This window comes from Cucumis sativus, chromosome 4, assembly GCF_000004075.3.
Source record: "Cucumis sativus cultivar 9930 chromosome 4, Cucumber_9930_V3, whole genome shotgun sequence".
In the NCBI taxonomy this organism is placed as follows: Eukaryota; Viridiplantae; Streptophyta; class Magnoliopsida; order Cucurbitales; family Cucurbitaceae; genus Cucumis; species Cucumis sativus.
The window spans coordinates 25,355,897-25,374,140 of record NC_026658.2 but is presented as its reverse complement, the minus strand read 5'-3'; the positions used below and the strand labels follow the sequence as shown (position 1 = coordinate 25,374,140).

General features: G+C 33.7%; 2 protein-coding genes across 2 annotated transcripts; one reads left to right on the top strand and one right to left on the bottom strand.

Moving 5' to 3' along the window:
* Positions 1-1,750: 1,750 nt before the first annotated feature.
* On the top strand, positions 1,751-4,187 carry LOC101215519 (vitellogenin-2). Its single transcript, XM_004141297.3, has 2 exons — positions 1,751-2,173; positions 2,972-4,187. The coding sequence occupies exons 1-2, from the start codon at positions 1,860-1,862 to the stop codon at positions 3,444-3,446; spliced, it is 789 nt and encodes a 262-aa protein (XP_004141345.1). The 5' UTR covers positions 1,751-1,859; the 3' UTR covers positions 3,447-4,187.
* Positions 4,188-4,803: 616 nt separating this feature from the next.
* LOC101214398 (LRR receptor-like serine/threonine-protein kinase ERECTA) lies at positions 4,804-12,584 on the bottom strand. Its single transcript, XM_004141292.3, has 27 exons — positions 12,086-12,584; positions 11,542-11,680; positions 11,356-11,427; positions 11,117-11,188; positions 10,975-11,046; positions 10,815-10,886; positions 10,647-10,718; positions 10,489-10,560; positions 10,321-10,392; positions 10,164-10,232; positions 9,983-10,054; positions 9,778-9,849; positions 9,493-9,564; positions 9,196-9,267; positions 9,045-9,116; positions 8,896-8,967; positions 8,668-8,739; positions 8,524-8,595; positions 8,362-8,433; positions 8,161-8,232; positions 7,805-7,873; positions 7,649-7,720; positions 7,387-7,466; positions 7,073-7,201; positions 6,469-6,816; positions 5,863-6,239; positions 4,804-5,691 (listed from the first exon to the last, which is right to left on the bottom strand). The coding sequence occupies exons 1-27, from the start codon at positions 12,183-12,185 to the stop codon at positions 5,323-5,325; spliced, it is 2,976 nt and encodes a 991-aa protein (XP_004141340.1). The 5' UTR covers positions 12,186-12,584; the 3' UTR covers positions 4,804-5,322.
* Positions 12,585-18,244: the final 5,660 nt, after the last annotated feature.

Genomic DNA, 18,244 nt, shown 5'->3' with positions numbered 1-18,244 from the left:
TTATCTATCTATTAATTTTTTTTACTATATATGACTATTTAAAATTTTAGAGATTAAAGTCAAATTGAAATCTAATCAATTTTAGGTTTGAGTGTCATTTTGGTTGGAGTTGGTTCAATAGTTTTAGTTCATTTTCTTTTAATCAAATTTGATTAAAAAAACAATAATGTGCTTGCATGAATGTGATTTCAAAACTTGAGTAACAGATACACTATTAAACAACATTTTTTTTTTATAAAAAAAATCATCGTTAAACTAATATTAAAATATATTAAAATCACAATAATTAAAAGTAAAAACGACTAAAATCAAACCATAATTGTAATACGAAAAATGAGATTATTTGGCGTAATTTTGGAAACGAGGTGTTGACGTGGCATATGGTAGCATAAATGTTGGGAAAGAAAGTTGTAATAATATAATATTAACTGAAATGATATTTTTGAAAAGTGTGAGACAAGTTAACAAGAATCCAACCCTTTGAGGCCACCCCTAGAAAAGTAAGAGCGCACCCAGAAATAAAATCAGTCTAACAACCTTTACACCTATCTTTACCATTTCTTTCGTTTAATGCCATTTCCCATTTGCCACCACCTAAATCTTTCCTCCTCTTGGGATCATGACATCCTCCATAACGTCTAATGCTTGAGAGTGAGAACGTATACACAATATTTTCATACAATTAACTCGTATTTTAATGGTTGTCACCCATGGCATGTTTTTAATAATGATGTAGAGTCTAACAACACAATCACATCATATTTTACTACAGAAAGAAAAAAGAAAAAAAGAAGAATGGGAGATTTTCCTAAAAGAAGACCTTATCCATAATTTCCCTTTTCTTTCCTCAATTTCACCCTACAATCCCACACCCAAATTCATGATTCCTGATTCTTCCACCCCAACTACATGTCGTTTTGTCTAAGTCACTGTTAGATAAGATCGACTTGTCGCTCCATGATCCATCATAGTCTCTTTCTAGGGAATTTCCCAAATAAATTAAAAAAGAACATGATGATTACCGACGTGGCACTATCCTATATAACGTTGGAAATCACCACCTTATCCTAAACCTAATTTTAGTCCTATGAATGCTGTCCCCTCAGCCGAACCGAGCCGAGCGAAAAAGCCAAGCCGAGTTATACAAAGAAAAAAAAAGAAAAAAGAAAAAACCGGATTTTGGAAGTGACAAAGATCGTCTCCGAATTTCTATAAATCTCTCTGTGTGGTCCCCACCCACGTCCCACTTTTGGATAAGCATTCGCAACACAACACCCGATTTTATGCTTCCTACTCGCCACGTCATTTCCTCTTTAATCAGATGCTCTCAGTTCTAACATAATTTCCGTGGTCGCCCACCATCCTGTGGGCATTTAATTTTATTTTTCCTTTTCCATTTAAACTAATAAATTTTAAAAAAATAAAAAACACAGCTCATAAATGTTAACTAAAGTTATCCGAATATTATAATATATATTAAATTACTAGCAAGTGGATGAGGATAAGACTCTTTCCTTTTCTTTTCCCTCTTACCTTACCCTCTCATTAAATTATTCCTCCTTATACTTTTTATTTATTCAAATCATTTTCTTCTCCTAATCTCATCATTATTTATTATTTTTCCAATTAATATCTTTAATCCATTTTTGATCTATGCCGTTTCTCCACATGCTTCCAATCTCGTCCGTCCATTTTTCTTAAAAAAATTTCTTTCTAATATCCAAAATCCATTGATTCTTCCATTTATAAAAACCCGTTTCCACTTCCTTCTTCTCCTTCTTCTTCTCGTCTGTGTTTTTTTCCCCTTTCCCTTTTTCTTCTCTCTCTCCTTGTTGTCACTGTTCAAATTCAAAGTCGTCATGTCGATTACTTTGGATAGGGTTCGGCAGGTTGATGATAAACGCTCTGGATTCTCGCCGGAAGATTTGGGTTATGGATCGGTGTTTCAGAGGTTGGTTACTCATGATGTGGATCGCGTTGTTGAAGGGTTTCAAAAGGAGGAAGCTGATGAGTCTAATACTTGCAGCTCCGCTTCCACTTCGTCGTCTTCTTCGATTGGGAGGAATAGTGATCAGTCCGATGATGAGGATAACGGTGAGAATGATGAGGTTCAGAGCTCATATAAAGGCCCGCTTGATATGATGGATTCCTTGGAGGAGGTTTTGCCTGTCAGGTTGGTTTTCTTTTTCTTTGATAATCTTGTTTCTCTTGTTTTGGATGATATGGGCTACGTGCTTGCGCGATCTTAGTTTGGTAATAAATTTTATGGATGATCTGGATCGAGTTTAGGGGAGATGAAATTGTCGGGGAAGGCTTGATTGAGCCTTGAAATTTAGTACTTTAGTTGTACAATGCAGTTAGAGATTGGGGATTGTTAATCTGCCCTGTAGAATGATGGAGTCGTTTGATCTATGCTTTGACTATTGATCAATTAATTTTGTTTCATTTCTGGACTTATTAATGGGATTACGTTTATTTTCTGGCGGTGACTAGTATTTAGTACTCTTGGAAGAGTCATTAGTCTGGGCATGAATAAGTTTGGCTTGTAGAAACATTCATGAGTTAACTGTATTTTTCGGTGAGTTAATAATGAGAAAAGAGAGCATTTCAAGCTGAAGATTAGCAAATGGCATCGTTTTTTCAATGCACTTTAAGAATTCTTTTGCCATCTTTATTGCAATATGTTTTGTGGATATTGTGTTTCTGAGGTGTTTTTAAGCTTGGTCAGAAAGAAATCATTGCTTTGTTGAGCATTGTCACTGTCAAAATTGTTCTGCGACACTGCAAGACATTGACTACTTTTGATTTTAGCTTTATGATTTCAGCAACACTATCTCTACTTTTGAGATGGAAAAAAGGATCGAGTATCCATTATACAATCAAGTTTTTATACATTTTTGCAGCAGAAAAAACACAAATACACGTATTCTATTTGTTCCTTTATCTAATAAAGAATTATGACTACATGCAGAAAAGGCATCTCAAAGTTTTATAGTGGAAAATCAAAGTCTTTCACGAGTCTGGCCGATGCTTCCTCTGTTAACTCCATGAAAGAGATTGCGAAGCCAGAGAATGCCTATTCCAAGAAACGTAGGAATCTTATGGCCTACAATCTTGTGTGGGAGAAGAATAGGAGTTTTCCTCTCAAGAACAACGGTGGTGGTATATCAAAAAGACCGATCAGTTCGAGCAAAAGCTCCTTGGCTTTGGCTGTTGCTATGAGCAGCTCCGAAAGTAACAGCAGTGAAGATTCAAATTGTAGCTCATATTCAAGTTCTCCACCGCCTCGCCCGCCTCTACATCCACAATCCAGACCATCTAACAACAATTTCCCTTCCATGGTGCCACCTCAAAAAACTTTCTCCACTTGGCGTTCATATTCTTTGGCTGATTTACAAGAGTGCGCCACCTTTGCTAATAAGGCCAACCTAACCAATCTGAACTGACCCCAGAAAAGTTCCTTCTCTTGCATAGGTACGCAAGAGTCTTTTAACTATATTCTAGGAACCCTGAAATAGGAGGTTTTTTCTAGTATGATTTTAGGTCTTATGGTCTTTACTGTACTCTGTCTTAAAATCCAAAAACTTTCATGTCTCGTTGTTTATAATGAAAATTGGGGATATGAAATTAAGAGGAAAGCTGAGGGTAGCAGATGTGAGTCATATTTGTCAACACCTGTATGTCTGTATTGGCCTAAGACAAGCAACCATCTCAACCACCGACCCATACATAAGCAGCCACCTTGAAGGTTAGTTTGACCAATGAACCACACAACTTCCAAATTCTTTTTGGTTCCCCCACCAAGATTGAAAACCTGGTCGGTAAGGTTGAGTAACTTCCAAGAGGTGTTCTTATGCTCTTATGAAAACATACTTCTGCTTCGAAGCAATGGATAGTGTGACCTTCCACAATCCCATGTAATTGACTTTAGAATTTTAAGTTGATTTGTTAACATTGATTCCCCATATACTGTATGAGACACTCCCAGTAGCATTTAAAAGGCTTATGGGTCCCTGATATTCATGTTTTCCCATGAGAGTTTCATTTATGGTTGGATTTCACTACGGCTTCTTTCTTCTAGATCTTGAGAATGTAAGACATGCACAATGCTGCAATTTGCTCGTTGCTTTAAGCATTTTGTAAGCATCATTCCCAATGACATTGATGAGTTTCTTCTATGTTGGGTACATTGTGATGTGAGAATCTTGATGTTGTAGTAGTCAAATAGTTCTGCTGTTCTTTGAAGAATATATTGCAACAAATTTAATGTCGGTTGACGTGTTTGAACAGTATTAGATAAGATTGGAATTAGTGATGGGACCTCTTTAGTAGTTGCTTGGAGACTAGTCTAGAGATTAACAATTATACTTAGCCCTAATTAACAACCTATTCGACGTGAGACCACCTATTTAAATCCATTTATTACCAACCACATACGACCATTATTGATTAGTCATAAATCTTTCGCGTCTAAATTATAAAAGAATACTCTTCAATTACACGGATATTGATTAAGTTACAACATTCAGATATTACGACTTTTCATTTTATATTCCAACGGTTCTTCTACCATTAAACCTTCTTGTTTCAATATTTGTGTGTGCTCTTCTTTTTCCATAATCTACGTTCGAAATATACAGATTTCCCAATCTTAAGTTTGATAAAACATCTAAAGTAACACAAAATATAATCTAAGTTCTTTTCTGTAAGTGATCCCCACACTCTTCGACCGACACTACCCTTTTCAGAAATGGAAAAAAGTATTATAATTTGAAGATAAGGCAGGCACAATAATCAAACCAATGGCCAAACGAAACTTGTGGCATGTTTGATTTATTACCCTTGAAATCATTTGCCTAGCTAAAGTAAATTGACAAACCGTACACTAGAGAAAGAAAAAACATCAACGACCCAGACCAAGTGAATTATTGCTGCCTTGCTGTTGACACTTTAAATGCTATCATACTCTCACTCATCAATTACTAAGCCTGAACATGAAACCCCAAAATAAACAGAAGGCCAGTGCTGAAGAAGCTTTCAAATTTACCAGGTCCCACAATCCAAAAATCACTCCCATTAATAGAACGAATACTTCTTTACTTCCCAAAAATCACTTTCTACATCTAAATGACTAAATCTACCAGTACATGTCATATGTCCATGCTTTGTTGCTTGCCTACTTTTATATAAAACCTTACACTACAAAGTAAAACGAGGTTGTTTGTTGTTAATTCATTTATACAGGAACTTAAGTCTCTACCCACAAAGCCAACCCTTCTTGGATGGCATTCTTTTCGTTGTTGCAGAGGTTTTTCTAACTTATTACTCACTGTTTTGTGATATTACCTCTCCAAACTTGGCGAAGAGCTGGGCGTCTGAGGTGCTCATGGTTGGGCAGTTCAGCACATGCGGAGTCTTTAGATTTGCATACTCATCCTTGTAGCAAGAGGATTTTGCAGATGGGGGAATGGTTGTTATGGTTGGTATTTGCTTTGGTGTTGCGGCAGAGGGTAGAAGACTTCCAATAACGCGTGTTACTTCGTGCATTGTTGGTCGATCGGATGGTTGCCTCTTAGTGCAAAGGAGAGCTAGCTGAAATGCCTTCTTTACAGCTCCAAGGTCCTTGCAAGTTGCAGTTATTTCAGGATCAACTGTCTCCATTACAGCATTGTTGGCTGTTTTTGATAAGATCTAATATGGAGGGGAAAAAATAACATTAAGAGAAAAGTCACCCCATAGCTAACATTAAGAGAAAAGTCACCCATAACTAACAGGTAAAAGTATAACATTATGACTCAGGATACTAATAACTCGAAACTAATGCACGCAGTGAAGTAACTCATACAATAAATTTGTACTGACCAATTGGTGGAGATTTGATTCATTGTCCACTGCTTTCCTTCCTGTGAGCAATTCAAGCAACACAATGCCAAAGCTGTAAACATCAGACTTTTCAGTAAGTCGGGAAGTCCGAGCATACTCTGGATCGATGTATCCAATGGTTCCCATGATATAAGTGGATGTATATGTCTTTGAGGTGCACAAACTCTTGGCAATACCAAAATCAGTGAGATGGGCTTCAAAATCCTTGTCCAATAGAATGTTAGATGACTTAACATCCCTGTGGATGATGCGAGGGCTACAATCATGGTGTAGATATGACAGTCCCTGAGCTGCTCCATGTGCGATATTGAGCCGAGTGTCCCAGTCAAGCTTTTTCTTCTTAGTCGAGCCAGAGCCTGTACTAATCTAAATTAGTGACAAATCCAGATTCGTTACTATTATTTTCTGCAGATTATTAAATCAGAGTTCACAGTCGGGTGACTCACAAATCTTAGAACAGTTTCACTAATGCAGAATTATGTAGAACAGAAATACTACATCTGAATATGAGCAAATAGAACTAAAGCCAACTAAGACATCTAAGGCACAATTTTGACAATATTCAAACTAAGTGCTTAATCTTACCATGTAGATGATCCCAAAGACTGCCATTTTCCATGTAGTCATAGAAGAGGAGATTCCCAGAGGGGGATAAGGAGTATCCTTGGAGGCTGACTAGATTTCTGTGTTTGATGCTACCTACAGTTTCCAGTTCGGTCTCGAACACCTTCATGCTATGGGGCTGGTGAGAGTAAAGCTTTTTGACAGCCACGGGTTTACAATTCTTCAGTACACATTTGTAGACTGTGCTTGAAGCCCCATATCCAATAATGTACTTTTCATTCAAATTTTCAGTCATCCTCATAATGTCCTCATAAACGTGAAGGGCCATGTTCATGTGAAGGATCACTAGCTTGGGAGTTGAGTAAGTAACTGAGTTTTCACCGGGCACAAAATAAAATGTTTTAGTATTCAATTATTGAACTTGAATTACATTAAAAAATCTACATAGATAGACCATTTTGAGAAACGGTTCTCTGGCTGCAATTCGGCAACAGAGAAAGCTTCATAGATCGGTAGGCATACATGGAAGCCCAAAACTAAGAATAGCAGAATTATAATAAAAGTGAAAAAACTAATAAGCTCCTACGTATGTGTGGTAAATTTAATTATGGATAACAAAAAGTACCTGGTTTGTCAAGTGATCCATCTGGAAAAGGTATTGTGTTGTTCGGACGACACACTGTTAGAAGGATCATTAAAAGGATTACAAGGGCACCGAGAGCAATTCCCAGGATAGCGGCTTTAGATATGGTCACTGCAATGTAAGCAATAAAGGGAAATTAGAAGAATATGGCAAATTTCGTACAAATATCTTTTTCCTTTAATACTGTGGAATGTCAGAAAGAGCTTGCATGCATCTAAACTATTCTCACAAGACTACGAGTAACTTTGCTACATTCACAGATACAACTATCAAAATCGTTTAGAAAGCATGATTACCTCGCTCTGTCGTATGAGCTTCATGACAGGGGTAGTTGTTGCTATTCCAATATCCACAGAGGGCAATATTTCCAAAGAAGCTAAAAGGAAATTGAAATAAGTAGTATGAAAATTTGATAAAATGGACAAGAAATATATATACTGGGATTAAACTATGAACGAGTATCCACTAGATGCCCATGATGATTCATTTCTTTCCTCTCGTTTCAAATTCTATTCAAACAGGGAAATTAAAATTTTGGGGCTAGCACTAAGTACTTACCTATCAGATGAAAACCTGGAGAAGTTGTTGCTTGTGGGAATGTCACCAGCTAGATTGTTATAAGATACGTTTCTGTAAGGTCATACATTGGTTTAGTTAAACATCCCTTTTGTGAGCATTATCCTAATACTTCGATTGGGAGGATGACAAACTTACAATTCTGTAAGACTTAGGCAGCTAATCAGCGACGTCAGATCCCCAGATAAGTTGTTGTTCTCAAGTCTCCTGCATAAATTTAATCGTTATACCATGAATGGGAACATTCAGAGACATACGTAAATACTTTATCAGACAGAACTCAAGCCATAATGTCAATAGAACAACATTATTATAAAAGAAATGTCACTAGAACGACTTAAGGTAAAAGGGGGAGATATGACTTCATGACATGACCAAGCCACTTAAGAAAATACTAAGAGTAGCGGCTATAGGTCATGAATATAAACATGCAGCAGGAAGGAAAAAACGATTGACGGGAACTTTTATCAAAAAGTTTCAATTTCAGAACTTACAGGGAGAGAAGATTTTGAAGTTGACTCAGTTCTTGAGGAATGAACCCAGAGAGCTGGTTGTGTGAAATATCTCTACAGTATAGCAACATAAAGACAAGAATTATAATAGAAAACTGAAGTTCATGCATTCAAAGAAGAGCTGCTGATCAACACATACAGATCCTCAACCTAGAAAGGTATAAACGTTTCAGAACCACTTACATTTCCATGACACTCCTTAAATTGCCAAATTCAGCTGGAATGAATCCCGTTAAATGGTTCCTACTTAAATTTCTATAGACGTTACAACAAGAGGTCAGTCAGTGATTTCATACCAAAGAAGAACGATTGATGATTAACCAATGAGATAAAAATGATACATACAGCTTCAGGAGATGTTCCAGATCACCAAAGGATGAAGAAATTGTGCCACTAATTTTGTTATTTGAAATGTCTCTGTGCAGAAACTATGAGTTAGTATAAGAAATACGGCGAACTCTGAGTGAAAAGTAAATCTCGTATACTTACAATGTATCCAAATTGCCAATACGAGACAGCTCAACTGGTATAGGACCTCGGAGATCATTTGAGGAAAGATTCCTGCAGATGGTCAATACTATGAGAAGCAAATATATACACTACTCCTGAGATTTGACTGCCAAATGAAGCAGATTGTATGATCACCATTCTCATGAACAGAGATAGCTTTTTAGCAACTTGATTGTAATGCTGAACAAAAAGAACAACTCAACTTACAAGTAAGTCATACTCTCTAGCCTCTGAAAAGACGGGGGAATAGTTCCATTCAACTTGTTGCCATGCACATTTCTGAAACCAACAAAAAATGTCTTAATGAATATCAGAAACTTCTGAATGGAACCAGAGTTTAGTTTATGTTTTCTTACAGGCTGTTGAGATTTATGCAAGAGCTAAGATTGTCAGGGATCGGCCCTCCGAGATTGTTATTAGCCACATTTCTACAAAGCGTAAGTAAATGAATGAGGACTTGAAAGAAGACACAAGACATCCATTCTGAAACAGGACGACAAAGCTTACAGATCAAACAAATCGGTGAGTTTCCCAAGCTCAGCTGGAATATTCCCAGCAAGATGATTATCATTCAGTTCCCTGCAAAGGACAAAAAAAATACATCAACAAACAACCAAACTCATAAACCCTAAGCCCAAAATGCAGGTCAGGATTCCACGTCAATTGAGCTCAGCTGGAATAATTCCAGTAAGATGATTATCATTGAGTTCCTTCCGAATGCAAAGAGTTGCGTCAAGGAAAGAGTGTACTTAAATGTATGTCAAGATTCCACATAAATTAAAAGATGAAGGAGAGAGATGTTACAGATAATGGAGCTTCGTCATATTCCCGAGCTCTGCCGGAATGGGCCCAGTGAGCTTATTACTATGCAGGTACCTGTTTGCCATACAAGACACCACTCACCTTTGTTACGAAATCAACAATTAAGCATAATTGAGCGTAGAGATTGACCACAAATATAAGTGGTTCACTAACAGTATGTATAAGCAGTTTCTTCACTTTACATTTTAGGACTTGTGTAATAGGAATTTTACTTGGTGCTGCTAATGGAAAAAACAGAAAGAGAGAGAGTAGTAAAAGTGTGCTTACAACTTCTCAGTATAAGTCAGATTTCCTAAGATAGAGGGGATTGGACCAGTTAACATGTTGCAGCTCAAATCTCTGATTTAGATATGAGAGAGAGAAGTTAGAAATAAAGACACGATTGAAAGGAGAGCAAAAATCATGTGATAAATATCCTCCTTAGAAAAGAAAGTGTATGAACTTGGTTTGTGAGAGAGCTAAAGTTGCTTACAACACAGCAAGCGCCTGCATCAGACCAATTACAGGTGGAATGGGACCTGATAGCTGATTACCCTGTAAGGACCTGGAAATGACAACCATAACAATTGAAGGAACGATACAGAAGTAAAACAACTATTGATTGAAACCCACATAAGGCAATGCAAATGCAAAATCACTTCAAGAACACATACAATGTGGCTACTTGAAGGAAACCAATGTTAAATGGTATCTCTCCACTGAGATGATTGTATGACAGGTCCCTGACAAGTTATAAGAAAGAAACTTTAGTAGTCATCCACATAGAATTTAAAATATTTAAGCATTCAACGAGAAGGACATAATACATACAAGACCTGGAAGGCTGTGCAGTTGCCTATTGTTTGTGGTATGCTGCCAGTTAAACTGTTGTTTCTCACATCACTTCAAATGCAAAGAGTTTTATTAGGCTGAATTTATAAGTTCAAATTGAAAAGGGGAATAAATGATAGTTTTTAAGAGTTAGTAAAGATCACTTACAAATACCATAAACCAGTCAGCTGGCACATATCTGGAGAGAGTGTGCCCACCAAATTGTTACCACGCAAACCACTGATAATAGAGTAGAATAACCAGTGAAGCGTTTAGAACCAACTACTGGCGGAAATCTGAAAGAACTAAGAGTAAAAAGTACTTACAGATATTGCAGCACTTCATTCCAGTAAATTAGTCTCGGTATCTCTCCACTAAGATTATTCTGTGCCAAATCTCTAGAACCAATGGTGTAAGATGGAAATCCTTCAGTTGTAAGTTCTTTGAGTAAGAACTTTGAAGGCAGTGAGAAAAAGGATGGCACGATAACTTACAAGACCTTCAAATTTGGAATCTGAGATAAGGTTGACGGGATCGGCCCAATCAGTCTATTATTTTTCAGAACACTGAAAGATTAGAAGATAATTAGTGTCACTTAGTCAAGCACAAGTTCTACAAATGTATTTGAACTTGCACAAATGTATTTGAACTTACAGCATTTCCAGCTGCTTCAACTTCGAAATGGAAAATGGTATATCTCCATAAATCTCATTAAAAGATAAATCCCTACAAACAACATTCCATCAGTTAGCTTACATCGAAGATATTGAACAGTTTCCAACTCAATGAGACTTACATATTTATTAACGAAGAACAGTCACCAATCTCGTCTGGAATTTGCCCAGAAAGACCATTCCCCCTCAAATCCCTGTTCAAAGAATACTAATGTCGGATCAAAATCAACAATAAGACAGCGTCTCTTTGAACAAATTACTTCTGTCGGGAGATTCATGAAAATGAAACAGAAAAGTTCTAAAGAAATTTTAGAAGGCTCAAGAGAGTGAGTGAGAACAGGTATAAAGAAGAGAAAAGTACAGAGTTTGCAGGCTTTTGAGGTTTCCGATTGAAGGAGAAATCTCTCCATCCAGATTGAGACCTGAAAGATTACTGGGACAAGAAAACAATTGGAAAAAAGGAGATGAACAAGTTAGAACAAAATTTACACTGGGTTTTGAAACCTACCTACAAAAATCCTAACAAGAAAAAAATAATGTAGCTTACAGAGAGATAACATTGAGAGTGGCATTGTCACAGGTGACACCTCTCCATACACAGAAATCTGATGAAGGTGAGCTTGTCCAATCATAAAGAACATTATCCACGTCCCTGTATGATTTCTTTATCTCCAACAACGTTGCTCCTTCAACATAAGGAAACATGTAACTAAAAATCTTAACTCTTCATAACCATCAGAGACAAAGAATAATGTAAACGTAGCAGAGCATTTCAGAAAGACCCAATAGTTTTCAAAACAAGAGATTCCCTAGCACTAGTTTCAAAGATTAGATTTTAAAAATGAGAACTGTTGAAATAACATTATAAAAAACCACAAGCCTCCTTGAAAAAGGGTGTCCAAATAATGCTTGAAAAGGTACATTAGAACCGCCAAATTCACTGATTAAACGCATGTTCTTGGATAAACTTCTCTTTCTACCAAGCCCTCCTAGAGTTGAGAATAGAAGAGTATTCATCATTCGTCCTGATTTGATTACCAAGGGAATTTCAAAGTTCAAGTTCTTCATCTCATTTGTTAATGGTAACTTACCATCATCAGAGTCCACCACACCAACGGTAGCACAGAAAAGAAAAGCCAGGATAACAAGCTCAACAAGAAGTGCCATGGCTGCCCTCTTCACAGACTTCATTTTACTCAATTTTTGCAGTGTCCATGGCTGGCTAGTAATAAGAACCTGAGAACACCTTAAAACCAACACTAAAATGAAAAAAGAAAGAGAACCCTCTTCTTATCTCAAGGAAATTAAAATGCTGTGAGGCTGTAATGGGAGAGACATTGTTGAGTTTAAGAGGAAAAAAATTTGAATACTCCTTTAGAGTAACTGGATTCTTATGATAGATGAAAGAAAAAGCTTTAGCTGTTCAATCACATCGCAAAGCAATAAACGACTCTGGAGAAATGGAGAGAGAAATGGGAAAATTACAGAGGACGAAGGAATGAATTATTTCGCAGATAAAGATAAAAACCCATCTGCCATAACTCTGTTATAAAACCTGCAACATTACACAGAAACCCTTCAACCCATTTCCTTTTTTCTCTCTCTCTTTTCATTTCCGGTTAAAAATTTGCAAATGGGAGCTCACAGTAATAACGGGTCGCTTTCTTGGTTGCAGAGATGGGTAATGGAAGGAACCCATTTGGGTGTTGCTGCTACTGCTGACAAGGACGCTATTCTATTGTTTTTGCTGCAAAATTGAGCCTTAAACTCAAGAAAATTATTAGATGATTATGATTTGTAGTTTTGTTATTTTCACTGTTCATAGTTTATGGTTTATACAGTGAATCTGAATTTACTTGCATTGCACTGTCCTGTCTGTCCCAATTCTCTTTATTTCTCTCCTCCCCCACTTGTAATACCGCAAAAAGTAGTCTCTTTTGTATTAGTTCAGGATTTTAAGGTTTAGATAATCACAGACGGAAATCTTACTTTTGTGCTAATTGATTTCAAGTTTCTTCCTTTCTACTGTCTCCTGTACATGTATTTGTAGTCGTTCCTTATTTTCTCAAGGTTTAAAGTTATTGATATCTCTAAAGTAAAGCACGAATCAAAATCTTAAGCCATTTTAATGTAAAAGTTAATGGACAGTTGGTACGGTTAAGCAATAACTGTCATTTATGTTTCGATAGTTTATCGATTCTAAGATTTGTTTCAAGATCTTGATAAAAATGTCCACGTGATAATTCATGGTGATACAAATTTTAGATTTCAAATTTGTGTGTGGATTACATTACAACAAAACGTACAAATGCCAATTTGCTTCATTTATTGTATAAAAACAAAGCATGTTCCTTTATGGCATGCAGATAACATCATCTAAAGTCCCACACAAGCAATAATCCGTCACATTAGACAACATAGCAAACCTCCCACATTTAAATGTATAACCATCTCCAAAATCTACAAACAATAACCAATCTTTTGTTCAAATTCTCGATAACAATAACATGTGTAACGTATCACATAGAATAACGACATTCATCGAACCTCTAACAAACTTTCAAAATCCGTAACTAAATCAAAAATCCTAATTTATTCAAATGTCACTCTTTTATGCATCACCTCCAAAAGACCCATGTATACAATAATTCATATAAAATAGATTGATTAGAGCATATGATAAATGTTTTTTTTCTCATACAGAGTGAATGAAAAAGTGGATGGAGTCAAAATCAAAGATAATATAATAAAGAATCAAAGAGGATGTTTCTATTCCAATCAACTAAAGTTAAAAGAAAAAAGAATCATTTCCAAAAGCCTATAAGTATTATTAAATTAATAAGGGACTTAGGATCCAATCAAAACCAAGCATTTAGATTTCATGGTAATTCCAAAAAGATAATAAAAATAAACATTTGACTTCCAAGTGATCAAAAACCATATTATAAAATTAATAAAAATGATTAAATTTCATGTAATTATAAGATAGATATGAGGGTAAAATGGGAATATTAGATAAGGATGGCCAGAGGATCTGCCAGAGTTTGGGCCCACAGCCCATCAAGAGTCTGATTGATAATCTTAGCATCATCAACATTAAAAAAAATACTCTATTTTAGGTTAAATTACCAATATAGTCTTTTTGTTTTTTAAATATACTTTTCACTTTTTTATTTATTTTGTTACATTTCCAAATAAATATATCATGTAATTTGAAAGTTAGCCTATGTGATGTGACTTCCTTTAGTTCCATTTTGATGCTACGGTTAAAAACATCGACAAATTTAATATAGGTATTGAGATTCGAGTCTTCTTTAACTCTATGCTTTTTATCTATTATATGTGTGTGTATAACTACAATGATATTATTGGTAGTTAATATGACGGTAAAACTGACATTGATTTTAATTTTTTTGATGTAGAGATTTATGATATGTGAAATGAAAAAAAATACAATAAAATGCTAGTGTAAGTTGATTTGTATACTTTAGTTTGGTGTGTGTATATTATTCTAAAATGATTTTAACAATGTATACTTTCAAATGTCGTGTTTACGATGTCTTTGAATTATTAAAGAAAGGTTGTTTGATGAGATACTTTCGGTTTGAAATTATATTTCCATGTATATGGATTTACAAAAGTTTATAAAAAAAATACATATATAGTTTTTTTTAGTTGAATAAAGTAAAGAAATACATATATAATGCTTGAACGACGATGTTACACGACATTAAAAGTTTAAATATGTCATTAGTATATATTAGTTAGTTAAAACTAAACATACCAAAAAAAATCAATAAAATTTAATATTGGTTCTAATAATTTGAACTTATCATACTTTTAATTGCATAAATATATTAAAAAAGAGAAAAGCTGCAAAATTGTTAAAGATATTTACAAACTATTGAAATTATCGACGTCTGTGATACACTTCACTTCACGTCAAAATATAAATGTAATGAATTTTATCTTTTACTAGTTTTTTTTTATCAATTAAGTATAAATATTTTTGTTTTTGTAAAATTTTTAAAAAACTACTATCTATCGTTTATTTAAAATTTTACTATATTTTAATTTATTTAAAAGTACATTTAAATTAAGAGGTATTTTCAACCATAGTAAAAAAAAAATTATTGACAAAACATAACAAAATTTATCAAATTTTCATCGACATATTTTTAAATTATATATAGATATATATTCTATAAATAATTTAAATTTTGAGACGTTTGCAAAAATAACAAAAAAAATATATGATAATAAAACTCAAATCATTACATTTTTAAATTGTGAAAGTAACGGATCTAAAATTATTTGTAAAAGAAATAGATATTATAAAAAATAAACTAAAATACTTATAAGTTATAGCAAAATTTTGGATTATATCGTCAATGGTTTTTTATTTCTATACCATATAATATGAGTAATAGAATTTGGTATAGGTTGTAAATATTTTGTAAAATTTGTTATTTTAAAAATAGTATTTTTTTTAATTTTTATGTGAATGTTTGATATGATAAAAATACTTATAAAATGAAAAAGAAAAAAGAAAAGGTAAGTAAATAAAAGAGAGAAAGAAATATAGCATCGGGAAAGTGAATAGGGAGGCGTCCATTCATTACTGACACAAATTACTGATTGATTTCTAGGTGGGTCCCCCTCCCCAAGCTGACCGTCCTTAAGACGTCAATACCTAAACGCCCGTTAACAAACGTTTTCTGTCAGAACAGATTTAATAAAAATGAAAGAGATGTTGAGTTTATTTAGTAATTAATAATTAGGAACTAAGTGGGAGTGTAAGTGAAGAAGGAGGAGTTGGAGTTTTGTATTTAATTGCCTTCTAATCACATTGTCTCCTACCCTATGGTGTGTTTCCTTTTAGGGTAACACTTCCTCCCTCTCCTTATTAATACCTCACCTTTTTACAACTCTCCTCTCTCCCACCTCCATCACCCCCTTCTTTTCCTTCCTTCTCAACCATCTATATAACTAAACTAAACTCTCTTTTATGCTACATTTTCAACAATTCATATTACTTTCTTTTTTTCTTCTTTAAAATAACTATAATCTATCTATTTATCGTGTTTTTTTAACCTTGTATTTGTTTCAAATCCATTCTTTTAGTCCACATTTTCATTAAATGTACTCTATAACATGACACGACCATAACAAAAACTACTCAAATTTTGAAATTTGTCTTTGCAACTCTAACTATTGTTATTTTAAAAAATAACAAGAAAAAAACCAAGATTGTAAAAAACAAAAACCAAATAAAGCATATATCAACTGTTGTTGTATGCACGTGTTAGCAACTACGAAAATAATTCATCAAAAGTGGTTTGGAAACCCTACGTTTATTCATACTACAAGGAAACAGTAGGAAGCAAAGAAGAAAACGAAAAAGTTTGTAAAAACAATGTATTTTAATTAAGAGTCTTAATCGTATCCAAACGATTAACGGCAATATTAAATGTACTATAAGATTTGTTTAGAAATTTAATAGAGATTTTATTTCCAAAGATGTGTAAGTTTTGTTTATCTTTTATGATTATGTTAGAGAGTTGACTAAATTAAATTGCATCAATTATTGGCTTTTCAATTTTGGGAAACCTTCTTTTTCATTCGTAGGATAGTATTGGTATGTAATTTATGTGAAACTTCTAGAGGGCTTCTCGAGGATAATAAATGAGTCTTAAAACCATTTCATTAAAACAAAAATTAAATATTTAATTTGTTATTTTCAAATATAATAAAACTAACCAAAATATTTGTAAAATATAAAAGAAATATCACAACATATTTACAACGAACAAAGAAAGATAACTATATATATGTTTTATCGTATATGAATAGATAAAGACAATTGTCTATTATAGTATATTGTAAACAAAATATGATATTTTGATATATTTGTAAGTATTTTACAAACGGATGTAATTTAGAATAATTTTGAGAATCGCAAATAATTTTGATATTACTGTTAAAATTGAGTTTAAAAATTAACTTCATGAATTATTTCGAATTAGATAATAAATATTAACGGATAATATGAAAAATCAAGATTAAACACATAAAATCTTAGAATGAGGCCAAATTACATAAAGACTGAATTGTATAATTTAAAAAGACATAGTAAGAATAAACTATATATATATATTTGTTTTTCCATAGTTCTTAAACAAATGGTTTGAGACTATTTTTTATATACAATAAATTTAACTTGTTGAAAATGGTTTTGAAGTATAAAATAAATAAAAACAAAGAAGGATATAAATTGTACGGCAGCACCCACATGAGGGAGGAGGCCAGGCGAAGGAGGAAATAAATATTTAAAATATGCGATTGGTGGGTGAGGGGAGAAGGTGCCAAGGAGGGGTGATGATAGGGAAGCTCTTTGGACCCCATATCCAAATGAATTACTCTAACTCGACTCAACCATCACACTCACGTGCCTATTTAATTCTATTATTTAAAACTCCTATATTTAATGCTTTTCCTTTTTCCTTTTTTTATTTTCCTTCCTATCAAAAAGTAATCCACACAAATAAATGCCAAATTAAATACTCAAATTTTTAGTTATAACTATAAATTGTAATCCCTTTTCTTCTTAACCAACTAACTACAACGCTCTTCAAATTCCTATACTATTAAACTAACTCCAATACTTCCTTATTAAATTAACTCCAATACTTCCTTATTAAATTAACTCCAATACTTCCTTATTAAATTAACTCCAATACTTCCTTATTAAATTAACTCCAGTACTTCCTTAAACATAACACTGCTTTCCGTTCAAACGACACACCAAACGACTCGTGTTAAAAAATTTATATGCTCAATCTCAATATATATAAGTTTTAACCAGTCATTTATATTATACCTAATCTTATTTTTTTGAGTTCAACTGTTTTTTTTTAGTTTTCAAAACCTTCATTGAATTTTGAAAATATTGATAGAAAGTAATATCAAAGTAAAGAAAAATGAAAGGTAAAGATGCATAGATTTAATTTTTTAAAAGAAGAATATAGGATAAAAATCAAATGATTACCAAACGAATCCAATAATTCATAAACGAGAATTAATTCAATAAATTTTATGTCTTCATAGGGCAAATCTTTCCACCCATTTTATTTTATATATGGACATGTATTGGTAACATTATTGCCTCAAAATAAGTAAAAAAAAGCATGGGTTATTTTGGAAGCATTATCCATTTTAATATTTCTAAGAGTTTTGTTATCCCAAACTTC

What these genes read in the sequence shown, in the direction of transcription:
- LOC101214398 (XM_004141292.3), bottom strand. Translation starts at nt 12,185, where the DNA reads ATGAAGTCTGTGAAGAGGGCAGCCATGGCACTTCTTGTTGAGCTTGTT. An exon ending in AATGAAGTGCTGCAATATCT is followed by an intron (nt 10,561 to 10,646) that starts GTAAGTACTTTT and finishes CTCTATTATCAG; the next exon opens with TGGTTTGCGTGGTAACAATT. An exon ending in TGGATCACTTGACAAACCAG is followed by an intron (nt 6,817 to 7,072) that starts GTACTTTTTGTT and finishes GTGAAAACTCAG; the next exon opens with TTACTTACTCAACTCCCAAG.
- LOC101215519 (XM_004141297.3), top strand. Translation starts at nt 1,860, where the DNA reads ATGTCGATTACTTTGGATAGGGTTCGGCAGGTTGATGATAAACGCTCT. An exon ending in GAGGAGGTTTTGCCTGTCAG is followed by an intron (nt 2,174 to 2,971) that starts GTTGGTTTTCTT and finishes GACTACATGCAG; the next exon opens with AAAAGGCATCTCAAAGTTTT.